This window comes from Poecilia latipinna, unplaced genomic scaffold (assembly GCF_001443285.1).
Source record: "Poecilia latipinna isolate Pla-1442-1.1 unplaced genomic scaffold, P_latipinna-1.0 Scaffold24, whole genome shotgun sequence".
Classification (NCBI taxonomy): domain Eukaryota; kingdom Metazoa; phylum Chordata; class Actinopteri; order Cyprinodontiformes; family Poeciliidae; genus Poecilia; species Poecilia latipinna.
The window spans coordinates 410,718-424,392 of record NW_015112640.1 but is presented as its reverse complement, the minus strand read 5'-3'; the positions used below and the strand labels follow the sequence as shown (position 1 = coordinate 424,392).

Sequence of the window (13,675 nt, the reverse complement as noted above, 5' to 3'; positions counted from 1 at the left end):
ACACCTCCGTTTCCCCCCCGGGGGGAAAAAAAAAGGTTTTTTTATTTTTTTTTAAAAAAAAAAAAAAAAAAAAAGGATCTTGCTCATCATTCTGCCATTTTGCAAATAGAAAAATTTTTTATAATCCTAACTGACCTAACGTAAAACAAAATTATTATTTGATGTCAAAGGGCAAAAAAAAAATGTCAATGTGTATTTTCATACATACAGTACTTGTAATTATCCGGCTTCAGATGTATTTACAAAGACAAGGCTGTCTCACCTGATTTAGGCTTCAGGGAGTCGCACTGCGAGTTGTACAAGTGGACAAACTCTTTGTGTCTTTTGATCAGCTGGTCCCGAGAACCCTGCATTGACAGATGGCAGTCCTTCAACCTCCTCTTCAGATCCTGCACTGAAAGGAGATTGTACACCAGCTTTGCCATCGGACGCATGGTCGTGCCTTGAGAGCTGCAGGAGACAAATGAACAGTTTATGAACAGGAATAAAAAGTTATTATGCAGTTCTTCCTAGGATGGACAAGTTAATTACTGATATTAGAACAACAATGAAAATGCAAGGTTAATCAAATACACCACATATATTAAAATTATATTGTCGAATGATTATAGATAAATAAGACACCTGCCGTTAATTATGATAAAGCAGTGGGTACACTGCTGCACTAACCGAAGCACATTGATGCCTTACAAATCAACAATCAAAATGGTTTCAAGGGCAGCTTTGAAAAAGATCAATCACTTTAATAAAGTCACACATTGCATACTGATGCAGCCTGCAGCCAAGATGAGGTCCGTGACATTAAATGCTTTTTACAGGCAGAGACGGTTTGCAAATATAAGATAATCATTTACCCTAACATCACCCAGAACAAAGACAGACACTAAAGGGACAGAAGAGATTTAAAGCAGAACTCCAGCAAGAATGAAAATGAGAGCCCAGAAGTTTTGACTCATTTGTTGCCAAAGTCAGACAGGTGACATTAGTAACCACTGGTTCAAAATCAATAAGAGTGCTTTACAACCGAGGCCAATGCAGGTGGGACAAAAATGCTATTTTATTCCATCATAATAAAATAGATTGATCATAATTTCAACCTTTAATGTCACTAGTAAGGCAGAAACCACAACATGATTCAGCACATTAAAGCACACAGCAGGTTTTTATCAGGTAACCTGAGCTTTAAATGTCGTTTTGTTATCCAACTTATATCGAGTTCAAGTAAATACAGAAATAAAGCAGTATTGTTCACGAATAAGTCTTTTAAAATTAATGAATCTTAGCCTTATTTTTATTAAAAAGTATGTTTCTACAGAATTTGGTTTGTCATTTTTTTGTCAGATCCTGCCGTTTCATCTATATTTTTGCTTAGGAATTTGCATCAAATTCAAAATAAAGGTAAATAAATGGTTAAAGGTAACTTTTTTATATATATATAATTATTAATAATTATTTTAGCAACATGAGGAATTGACAAACTTCTACTGACAGGCTGCATCACAGTGTGGGGTACTGGAACAGCACCAGTCAGAGCCGGAAAGCACAACAGAATGTGGTGAGAACGGTAGAGGACATCAAATTATTAAAATGATTAAAGTATAATAACTGGACTCCTTTACCTCCTTAGGCTTTCCTTCTTTTCCCCGCTGGAAAGACACGTGTCCAGATGTTTGTTGATAAAGTGCTGCGTCACACTAACAGAGCACACAGGACACTCAACTGGGAAACAAAATAAAAAATAGGTTAGGATGAAGGCTTTGTTAGCATCTTAATCGACACTCAACACTAATTAATCATTTTAGATTCTTTACTGCCAAGCTTAATGTGACTGCAGAGCATAATGAATCTTAACTCGGTGCCAGCCTATTATGTTGTCACAGCAAACTGCATTGGTGACCATACTCATTCAAAAGGGTTAATACGTGAAATTACTTATCATAACCACCAGAGAACCGTGATTAATGATTCTAATCATCAACTACACGTCAGAAAAACAGCAATACTTACAGAGGAACAGTAAATAATAAGATGTCTCCTTAATTACGTTATATTTTTCACTGAGCAAAAGCATATAACCACTTAAAAACTCACAACTCATGAAAATTCATACATCACATCTAAAGTCAAAAGAATAAAACTGCAATCAGCTTGACTGAAATTTCTGAAGTATAGCAGAAATAGGAATTTACATTTAGAGCTGCACAACACACTGAATTGCACTCATGCAGATGAAATGAATGCAATATTTGGTAAGTTTCAGTGTCTTGGGCCGTGAATTCAAACTATTTATTTACCATCATTATATTGGTACCTTCTGAATGGTCATTATCTTTTCATGCCATGCCTGCTTTTCTAAAACTGTGCAGGAATATTCATGATCATGTGAAATTTGATTCATCACTGCAAAGCTTAAACAGCAAAGCTGACATCAGTTCAACATGGCAAGAAAACCAGTTGAGGAATCATCTAAAGTAGAACTGTTCAAACCTGAAAGATTGTTTAAAAGGAATCATCAAATCAGTCAAAGATCAGGATTAGGGAATCTGATTGACATTGCTGCATTTTTAGTAAAAAAAACATCTACCAACACAGTATACCTTGATGCACTGTTTTTAATTGTGCTTTGATGCGTAAATGCAAATAATCTTAAAACTCAATTTTTCTATTATATTTAAAACTATGTTCTATATTAAAAAGACTGCTGCACATTTTCTCTTGGATGCCTTATGTTTAGGAACAAAAGAGAAAATACAATCTGCAGGAAACTGGTATTGACCAGAAAAGGCCTGATCAGTACATCTTTAAAAAAAAATATGAATAAAGTGTAATCATCTTATTTCCTGGAAGTTTAAAGACCTGTAGCCCGTCTCTCGTCCTCAGGGCTACGCATGGGATCATTATGTGGTGCTGTATTGCAGCTCCAAATGTGCCTTTCCATTCCTTGTTTTTTTCCTCATTTCATTCAGTGGCAAGAGAGGCAGAAAATGATATGAAAAGGAGCAAAAAAAAAAAAAAAGCAGCTAAAAAGGGCAACATGCTCCAAAGCTAAAATGGCTGCACCTTTGATTACGGGCTTTCTATCTTTTGATGGCGATGAGGAATGTGCCATCTCCAACCTAGGAGTCAGACAAGACGTGACCTGCTGTTTCAGGGACATCAGGACCTTGATGGACGGTTCCTCCACATCCACTGGTTCCTCCTTCACAACCGCTGACATTTGAGCTTTTCCAGAATATAGGTCAGAGCCCTTTGCTCTACAGCTCGGTGTTCTCTGCACTTCTCCCCGATGAACATCCTGATGAGTTTCTTTACCGGGAGGTGTTCTGGCCTTCTTTTGGAAAAAGTGACTTAAAATGGAACTGCCGGACCTCTGGCTGTTCTCCCTGGGAGTTTTGCATTTGGTAGCGGAAGCTGGGGTCGTTGGCGATATTGGAGGAGATTCAAAGTTAGCTTTTAACAACTGCTCCCTAGGGGGAAAAAAAATAACAAAAGCAAAGCAAATAAGTTAAATATTAAACAAAAAATAGATATACATATGTATAGTTCATGCAGGGAAACAAACATACATTAAGCATATTGAGCACATCTAAAAGAACCTATATCCACCAGTACCTGCTTGTGTGACATTTGAGAGAGCACTTTAAGGAAATCTGCTGGAGCTCAGTTATTCTATGGCTCGTCTGCAGAGCTAAAAAAGGAGACACTTTGGCCACCGTCTTGGAAAAGTGGAAAGCAAACAAACTGCAGCGGGGCCATCGCTTGGCAATAAAATGAACTCAATGAGGTGTGTGATGTTCTGCTTTCCATATCTAAAACTCCTTGGTGCTTACTGTTTCCATTAGGGCAGGTTCATGCTCACGCATGTGTGTTACCAGAGACAGACAGAGACACACACACACACACACACACACACACACACACACACACACACACACGACCAGTGTGATGGGGGGAACAGGCTCCTCCCCTGACACTTTTCCTGGTAGCATTCATCCTTAACACTTCACACACTCAGACAGGTAGAGTCTACAACAGTCACAACAGAAACCAAAATCAAAATGAGTGATTAGTTGTTAATCTTAGAAATTCCTTTCATACCTCCCTGCAGTGCATCTAATGATGAATTCACTGTTACCAGTTGTGTTTTTAACCATAAAAAATATAAATCACTTAAAAGTTATGCAGCATTGTATTTACTCAGTTTAGTGCTCAAACACCGAAGGCTGTTCCTTCGTAGTGTCAGAAAACATCAGTTCGTTAAACTACAGTCTCAATGACACTTAAAGGAAGATAATGTTATTGCTGATGTGTCGTTAAGGGCACAAACAACTACAATCCATTTTTAAAAATGTAAAACTAAAAAAACAATTTACTGTCTTCAAAATTGATACCGCTTTTAGCTTTATATTTTCAGAGATGGGCGTCTCATCAGTAAAAATTCCTGTTAGAATAAAAATAATTTTAAATCAAAATCTACCAGAGGGATCACATTTTCACTTTATTTGCTAAACTTTTATTATTTTTTTTAATAAACACAACTTCAATTACATTATTTTGCTACTGTGAAGACTGAAGACAAATTAATACATTTTACAACTTTTTGGAATTTTTAACAAGGTAGTATGTTTTTTTTTTTTTTTCATTTATTAATATGACTGTGGTGGAGACCAGGTAATCCATGTTTTTTGAAAAAAATGATCTTAAATATGATGTGAACTTATTAAAAATGTAATCTATGTTTAGATCAGCCTCAACTCATTTCTTTCCTGATAAAATATGACCACATCCATAATTCATTAGTGAGCAGCAGAAAGGAGAGCACTCATTGTTTCCGATATTAAGCTCAGAAGTATCTGCAGTGTCTGCAACCTGCTGTTAAATTAAACAATTGCCCTTATAGGGGCAGAAATCAAAAATCAAAAAAAAGAAAGAAAACAAGTCAAATTGTCAGACGTCAATCAAGTTTTCCCTCGACAGCAACAACTGAACATTTAAGTTTTTCACTCACAACCAAACTGATTCTTCTGAGTGTGCAGTGCGGAATAATTGCCGTAAATTACAAGTGCATCATGAACGTTTCAGAAAAATATATTTTATAAAATGCATTTGAGAAAACCTCATCTCTTAGCGAACAGAAACTTGCACAGTTCTGATTTAAAAAAATGGCAACTTCAGAGCAAGTTGGCCGACTGTCTGCTCTAGTCCTTTCATTTCTATTAGGAATCTCTGTACGGATGCAAAAATAGATGAAAAAAAAATAACTCAACTTAGACCGTCTACACGTTGGTAAGTGTGTAGACAGTAGGCTTAAATACATCTTAAAAGTGCCTCAATTAGTTAAGTTTGGTGGAAATTAAACACATTTACCAGCAAAGTTCAAAACCAGTTTACAAGTAAACTAATGTGAGGAGAGACTGTATGATGAGTGGCAGCTATAGCTATGTATTAATGAACCACTGTGGTAACCGCTGACTGTTCGGCTTCCGCTTTAATGGCAGTAAATTATGGTTATCATCCAAAAACTACCTAATGCAGTATTTTCACACTGAGAGGCCGATCCCTGAACATATACAACTCCACAAAACAGGTGTTTGAAATAATTGTCCTAAAACATGTTCTGCACTGATGCGTTTCTACTGCAGGCAAAAACTAGAACCCATAGAAAGGGCAGTGTGGCCCCAAACCGTGTACGCTTTCAGCACCTGGCGTTCCCACATGGTCTAATGTTCAAGCATTTAAAAAAGAAGTCAGACTCTGCTTAGCTTGCGAGGTTGGATGAGATCGGACGCTCTGAATAGGTGAGAAACCCGCCAACTTTCCCACTTGGAGTTGTTACTTTTCAGGATCTTTCTGTACATTTTAACTTTTGACTAAAATAATACAGATAATAACTCTGTTTTAATCAATTATGCTGTACCAATGGAGAGATTTTGTTATTATTTATTTATTGTGTTTATGATGTTCAGGGTGTAGCCAGTCTCTTGCCCGATGACCACAGGAGGTATCCACAAGCCCCACCAAAATCCAGGAAGGAAGAAAGGATGGATGAACACTTTTCCTCTTTTTTTTTTTAAGTTTTGAATATTTTGGTGCCATTACATTATTTTCAGTTTTGTCTTTTGTCTCTTTTCCTCAAACATAAGAATGAGGAGAACGAAATAAATAAAAGCGCTCTCGGTTACAGGGTCTGAAAGCCACATCATATTAGAATACCGATCTAGAACTATGTCTACATAAAAACAGCACTTTATTACGACTGGGCCACTTACAAGAAATTTCCCCTCGCAGATGCCCAGAGCCGGACAACAGGAAATTAAACTCTGGTGCACAGAACGGCAGCGTAACCCACTTATTCATAACAGCGATGACGATCAGAGGTTCTGCTGTTGGCGGTGAAACCCTTCATCGAGTCGATGGTGTGACATGATTGATGGAGGAGACGAATATTGCAGCTTATTGACAGATAATAGCACTCAAGCGTTCTGTCAGCCTTTCAGCCAAAACAGTGAAGACAATATTAAAGACACAGTTTCAAAGATCAGTATGAGAATTCCCCCCCTCAAGAGAGAAGAGCTCATTTGTGAGCTCATTCAGTCGAAATAAGACGAGTCATTTGTTTTATTTCTAGTAAAAAATAATTTGTGATCTTAAACCTGAAGGATAACATCAACATCAGGCCTTATGTTGCTGGAAACAACTTTACTTTTCTGCTCATAATGTCACACTGCATGTAAGCAGGCCAGCATTTATCAGTTTGTCCATGACAGGCAGTGAATGAAGGCAGGTGGAAAGCTGCACCCATGAGGCAGGTGTCAACTATAACAAGACGATCTGGTCTCAGGCTATTTTTTCTTTCTCCTTACCCTGTCCACACGCCACTTGGGAAAAACTCGACTTTAAAAGAACTGCAGAGCTTCCTGTAACCCAGCTTGGACACTGCTACCACTATTTGTACCCTGATGTAATAAAAAACAAAAATAAATCTACAAAACACTCAAGTGTGTGTAAAGGTATATTACACAGAACTTGACAACATGACCTCAGCTGAGGGGAATAAATTCCCAATGGATTTACAAACAAATTAGAAAGATTACACGAAACCAATAACAGCTTTTATTTCCTAAAGTGCTGGTACCTTGGGGAGACACAGAGACATCCCATCAATAACTGTGTAATTCTATGAAATCACCATGGCAATCATTTTTCCTCCCAGGTTTTAGAAGCATTAAAAACAAATAGAAGACATATTGAGGCAATGCATTCACGTTGGCAGTAAAGTCAGCCTGATTTCCTGCTCTGCTGCTGGTATTTCTGCTAGCTTGCCTCTAAAGAAGTGACTCTTGACACACACCGACTCCACAAACATTTTGAATGACGGGAACTGATGACAGGGGAATTTTAAAGCAAATATATATATATATATATATATAGTTGAATAAGCTTAGCTTTGCTCCATTGTTCTCTCCTCCCATCCAGTGGGTGAGTGTCCCCTAAGCTGAGCTAGCCCACCGGTTACCCACCCCTCCGAAGGAAGAAGTAAAATAAATCTCTCCAGAAATAAAGAAATAAGCCACGTCTGGCTGAAACAATATGCATTGTTTTGATCCTTGCTCCCTAACTGTGCAGGCTGTCAGAGAAAAAACACTGAAAAAAACATGAAAGAATAATTTACTTTGACGATGCTGTGTGCAACCCTGCAGTTTTAGTTGCAAAGAAAGCTTCATCTTTCTCTAGACGTGACAGTTACTATTTGACACAAGCGGTTCCTCACCTCGCAGCTTGAAAGTTAACGACCAAGTCATCCAACAGACGGTTGTTTCGTAAGTCCTGTTCTGTCATTTGCTAAAAGAGAGATGAAAAAATGCAGCATTAAAAACACGTCATTATTGGAGTTACAATTTTGATATTTCACTCATAGAAAATTAGGACAACTTAAAAGTTGCATTTATTTCTTTAATTTAAATCAAAAAAGTGAAACTCATTATATGGATTCATTACACACAGAGTGATATACGTCAAGTCCTTCTTTTTTCTTTTCCATCATTTTGATGCTCATTATGATCACTGTGGAAGCTACGCGCTGAACCTCAAACGAGGATTCAGGGTCTCTCCATCCTACCTTCCACCTCTGAGACCTTGATTCCAAATGAAATGCAAATTTACTTTCATCTAGTGGTTCCTGAAGCGCTGTCTCCACGTTGTGAATCTTCTTCACATTTTTTTTTTTTTTGAACAAGCTTTGCATCGCAATCTTCTCAAGGCTGTAGTTATTCCTCATGCTTGTGCATTTTTTCCTACCACTTTTTCCCCTCAGTTCAACTTTTCATTAATATGTCTGCATGCAGCACTCTGAACAGTGCACTTCATTAGCGTTAGCATTCTGTGGCTTACCCTTCATTCAACGGGTCTCTAAGACTGTTGATTGAACAAACTAGAAATCACCCGTAACGACAAGATTAAGAGAAAGAAGTGATTGAAATGAGTGACTGTTGAATAAATCTGGGTTATTACTCAGTTTCACTTCCTGAATCAAATTAATGAATTAAATGAAGTATTCGAATATATTTAAATTTATTGCGATGCACGTAACTGACAAAATGTCTAATTCGTGTCGATACTTACCGAGTTGCAAACTGGACAGAGCAGCTTGTAGGACAAAAACTTTCTGATGCACAAAGAGCAAACTGGAAAATGAAAAACAAACAGACCTGTACTTATTCTAAAAGCAAATAGATCCACTTTTGTTTAAATTAATATAGGTAAAAAAAAAATTATGTGTATATATATATATATATATATATATATATATATATATATATATATATATATATATAGTTTTTTGTTCGTTTTCTGTTTGAGTCGTTTTCTCTGTGTTGCTGTGCAACACAGAGACTCAAACATTTCAGCATAGTAGCTGAATTTGTTGCAGAAAAGGACTTTCTGATTTGGACAATAAAGATCTGGTCACCTGTCTGTTGTTTTTTGCCAGACAGTAACCCTCCTGTCCTGTTGTGCTTTTCCAACTCTGGTTTTGTCTGTCCTTTGTCAGACAAGATGCTAGAAAATGGGAGCATCTCTATGACAGACAGTGACGTGTCTCCCCCTTCAGCGTTTGGTGCTTCAAACCTAATTATAGTGCAGTGAGTCATTCAGATAAAAAGTGTGTCACAGCATGAGCAGGAGCTGCTGGGAGACGGAGCATAGAGGAATGGTCAATGAGCCCCATCTTTGTTTGCTCCACAGTTATAGCAGAAGACTGAATGCAGCTGTATCTGCAAAAGGCGAGCTGTACAGCAGGACTGCCGACAAGTGTATCACCGTTGATTTTTTATGTCACTTTTTCTCCACTGTGCAAATACAGTCAAATGAAAGGTTGCTTTATGTTCAAAATTATGATAGTGAACTTATAGACTGTTTATATTAGGACTTTATAAACATTTTCACTATGAATGCCAGTGTTTTGTGGGCAACAATAATAACAAAGATAAACCAGAAGTGACTGACTTGACTTATTGTCGTGAAGTGAAACTAAATGAACAAAGTACGTCTACTCCCTTCCAATTTACTTCTCTAAGCCAGTGCTCCAAAAAAGGCCCAAGGATCCAATTAAAATGCTATTAAGACTGTTTCAAGTTGCACTAATATCCACATTTTTCAGATTCGGCATAAGACTTACAATTGTGCGAGCACTTAGTCATCATTGTAATGTTGAGGAAATCAAAGCAAATTGGACAACGTAGCAGGGTATCAACCGTCTGTGGACAAAAACATCAAAGTCGTGATTAATGGGGTAAATAAGATTAAGCATTTTCCAGGCAGATACAGTCATTGCATGACACAGTCAAGTAACTATGTTACCTTCAGTTGTTATATCCTACACACATCAAACATAACTTGGAAGACATTAGATTTCACAATTTGATGTTTTTAAATTGGCCACAGTTTGCTTAAGAAGCTCCGACTCTTTCTGACATGTCATCACAACAACCATTACGCTGTGTATAACTGTTCTTAAAAGGGCTGGACTGAGAAATGCTTTGTTTTTTAACATAAACAGGCACACAGTTCCACCAGGTGTTTGCCAATTGCTGCTGCTGCAGCTGCATATAAACAATCATGCCTGTAATAAACATCCTTGAAAAGTTGAACCTGCTTCAAGCTCTGTCAGGCCAATATTGATTTGCTGATGTGTTAGCGACTGAAAAAGGCGGAAGATTTGAGTTTCAATAAACTTAATGAGCAGAGAAAAATATTCCGACTGTGTGGGACCCTTTCCGTCACTACATTTTTATGTAATTGTCGAAAAGGTATTACTTTACTTGATGACTAATTTAATGTATAATAAATCACTAATATTTACTTAAAAATTAAAACCGTTTCAGTTCACGCAAAAACAGCTGTATGAAATCAAAACATCCTCCTCTGGAGTAACTTGAAGTTAGTGATGAATTAAGAGAATTAATTCAAATAATTAACAAATTAAAAACCACAACTTAGCTTTATTTACATAGCGTAAAATTACAAGAGATGTCATCTCAACTAAAACCACTTCACCTGGCAAACACATCCAATTCACGTCCAGTTATACAACATGAACACTGGTCCAAATTTGGGTTAAAAAAATCAATCCGGCTGATTTTATTAAATCCATTCACATAATTGGATTCAGATCCAACCAAATCCTAATTATTGTACAGTAAAATCAGATTGTTTTATCACACAGTGCAAATCGATTAAATGTTATCTGGAAGAGGGTCAAGTTGATTGCCTTAAGTCACTGACTGTGCAGCAATTCAGCATCAGGTGCAATGCATGAGACACCAGTGGGGAGGAGGCACTGCCTTTCAACTGGAAGAAATCTCCAACAAGACCAAGCTCACTGTGCCTCGTTTACCAAAAGCTGGTGGAGCTCTAGATGCATAACTCATCATAGGAAAACCTCCACTTCTTATCAGTTAAGATTCAGAGTGCGAACAAAAAGGTTTTGTTAAATGTGGCAATATTTAAAATTGTTAAATTTAACATAGAACTGTTTGAAACTAAAATATAAAATGTCAGCAGTACTTGACATCAGAGTTTCACAAATGAAACAAAACCTCTTCAAAAATGTTACCGGGCTCACATGCTCTTTTGTGTTTTTTCTGTAATTCCAGTGTTTTTAATGGGTGGGAATTGCCACAAAAATCACTTTTTTAAATCATGGTTTGACTGTATTATGTAAAAACTTGGGTAGAAGTGAACTATATGGAAATGGTGCTGAATCTTATTATAAGGCTGCATTGGAATGAAACGAGTGGATCTGAATTCAATTATATTATAAGATTTGTTTGTTTCATCGGCGTTTGTTGTGAAATAACCTAAATTGAAAAACATCGATCGTTAGCATTCATAACTGTTCAGTCAAGTCAGCGTTAGGTTTTATGTTGTTTCAAAAATGAACGTTAACAGCCGTTAGATTTAAAGTAAATACATGAACTGTGATTTATGTCAACATTAACGCGCTGTCGTTATGAATATAGGCTAACAAAATAATTATTACTGATTGGTTACTTCTAGAACCAAACATATGATCGGAAATGTTTTGGAAATTTTTAATGTTTTTTTTTTCTTCTTCTTCTTCTTCGTCGAATTGCTTAATAAACCTAACGTTCCGAGAGGGTACACAGCTAATACGGCTAGTTTTGAAATCAAAACACGAATATATCAGCACAGACAACGCCATGACTTACTTTTAAACACGCAAGACTGAGCGGTAAATCCTCTTCAATGTGCTGGGCCATCTCTCTGGGAGAAATTATATAGTCCTCGGGAAAGATTTAAGAAAGTTAGCTCTTCTACTGTTTTCGTTCGACAAGCTCCCGCCCTGAGAGACGCAAACTGACGTCAATAAACAACTTCCGCCACTGGTGCTACATTCATGGCCAGTGGGGCATCTCACATTCACAGAAAAACGCCACACACCCAGATGATACTCATCAAACTCAGTTTTATATTTTACACGTTTTTGTATTTCGGAACGGACTCCGTGGGTTAACATATTATTCAATATCTTATATTATTCTGCTTACACGCTGATGCATGTTACCTGACCATTTGTTGTTGTAATACCTAACCGTTATTGTTTTTCTTGTTTCGTTTCTTATAACGTATCGGATATGACTTGCCCTTTTGTTTAATTTTCAGTTTCTCCACTGAGGAGAACCAAATTCTTGATAAACATGTTTAACAATTTACATATTTTGTAAAACCTGCAATGTGTAAAGCACCCAAATGCAGCACTTACGTAAAGTATTTGGAGAACAACTTTCTTTATTGTCAAAATGCAAGATTTGAACAGGAGATCAGCAGTTCAGTTATTTGACTGTGAAAGTGCAATTCACGTTGCCTATTCTATAAATTTAGCTATTGTAATGTTGGTATCACTTGCTTTGACAACTAACTCACCTGCCTAAGCCAGTGTCATAGAGTGTTATGCATCAACATAGCATAACATGAGTTTTGTATGATTAGTAATGTGAAATTTTCCCTGCGACGGAGTTTGAGGTTTGTAGTTCTTTAATTGTTATTTAAGAATCTGCTATTATTACTGATTTTTTTTACTCAGTTTCACAAGTCATAATGAAGAACCATTATGACTTTTCTTTTTACCTTGATAATATCCTTTTTCTTGTTTTTTATGAGGGATTGTTATATGAGCCATTCATCATAATGCTCTATCAGCAAAACTTCATTGATTCTGTTGGGTTAAAAAACAGAAGGGATGTCATTTCCGAGCCCAATCTGAATATCTGAGGGTGGAAATTTTGTATTCCAGAGCCACTGAATTTGATTGCTGGCCATGTTGTGACAGCATTCATACTCTCATTTGATTTGTTAAAGAGACAGCTGAACCTGGACGACATTAAAATGAAATAGAAGTATAAAGCATGTGATGAAACAAGTTCCAAGCTGACCATCAAAAACATATTCTATGCTTGCATGACTTTAGGAGTTGTCTCAAGTCCCCCTTTCTGGATCTGGAAAAGTCATTAAATCAGTTTCTCTCTTAACCTGTAAAATGCTCTAGCAAATTTAAATAAACCAACTTTTTGCTAACATAAAAAAACTGGAGTTGAGTTGGATCTTAGTTTTTTTGGTGGATTCCTACATGCCTTATTGAACTGAGACATCCTGGTAGTTCTCAACAAAGTGTGAAACTGCCAGGGTAAAAAAATCCCCTCTTAAGACTGATAACTCAGCCATGGTTTATGACTGAGCTGCTGACCGAAGTGGGAGACAGACTTCCAAGCATTTTGGGGTCTCATTCACGAATGGGGTTAGACAATATGATAAATCCAAATGATCTATACAGATATCTTTGACTGTTTGACTGTGAAGTTTGTTTCCAGCTGCAAAACCCCTCCTCCAACCAGTGCGAGAACAAACTCATAGCCCCCGAGCCACCGTTAAGGAGCAGCTGGGAAACCAGTATTTGCCTGATGGTCATTCTTACTGGTGAGGTCAAGCCAAGAGACTTTCGTTTAGTCAGTGCACTACATGGTTATTTTTGCGAGACTGATTCTTGATTCACTGTCTGAGTTCACTGTGTCCTTGGTTATTGAAGTCATTGCTTTAATCAGTCATCTCTGATTCCAATCATCAAGATCTTCTGAGGAAGTCATCCTCACATGTGATT

At 37.1% G+C, this 13,675-nt stretch overlaps 1 protein-coding gene across 2 annotated transcripts in view; it reads right to left on the bottom strand.

Annotated features, from left to right (window-relative positions):
* Window positions 1-11,876, bottom strand: part of rad18 (RAD18 E3 ubiquitin protein ligase) — a 36,172-nt gene extending 24,296 nt beyond the window's left edge. For both annotated transcript variants that reach the window (XM_015037170.1, XM_015037176.1), the window contains exons 1-7: window positions 11,730-11,876; window positions 9,677-9,755; window positions 8,623-8,684; window positions 7,772-7,842; window positions 3,061-3,467; window positions 1,620-1,719; window positions 263-450 (exon numbers count right to left, since the gene is read on the bottom strand). In XM_015037170.1, the coding sequence (XP_014892656.1) occupies window positions 263-450; window positions 1,620-1,719; window positions 3,061-3,467; window positions 7,772-7,842; window positions 8,623-8,684; window positions 9,677-9,755; window positions 11,730-11,780 (958 nt within the window). In that variant the 5' untranslated portion in view covers window positions 11,781-11,876. The remainder of the gene's footprint in view (window positions 1-262; window positions 451-1,619; window positions 1,720-3,060; window positions 3,468-7,771; window positions 7,843-8,622; window positions 8,685-9,676; window positions 9,756-11,729) is intronic.
* Window positions 11,877-13,675: the final 1,799 nt, after the last annotated feature.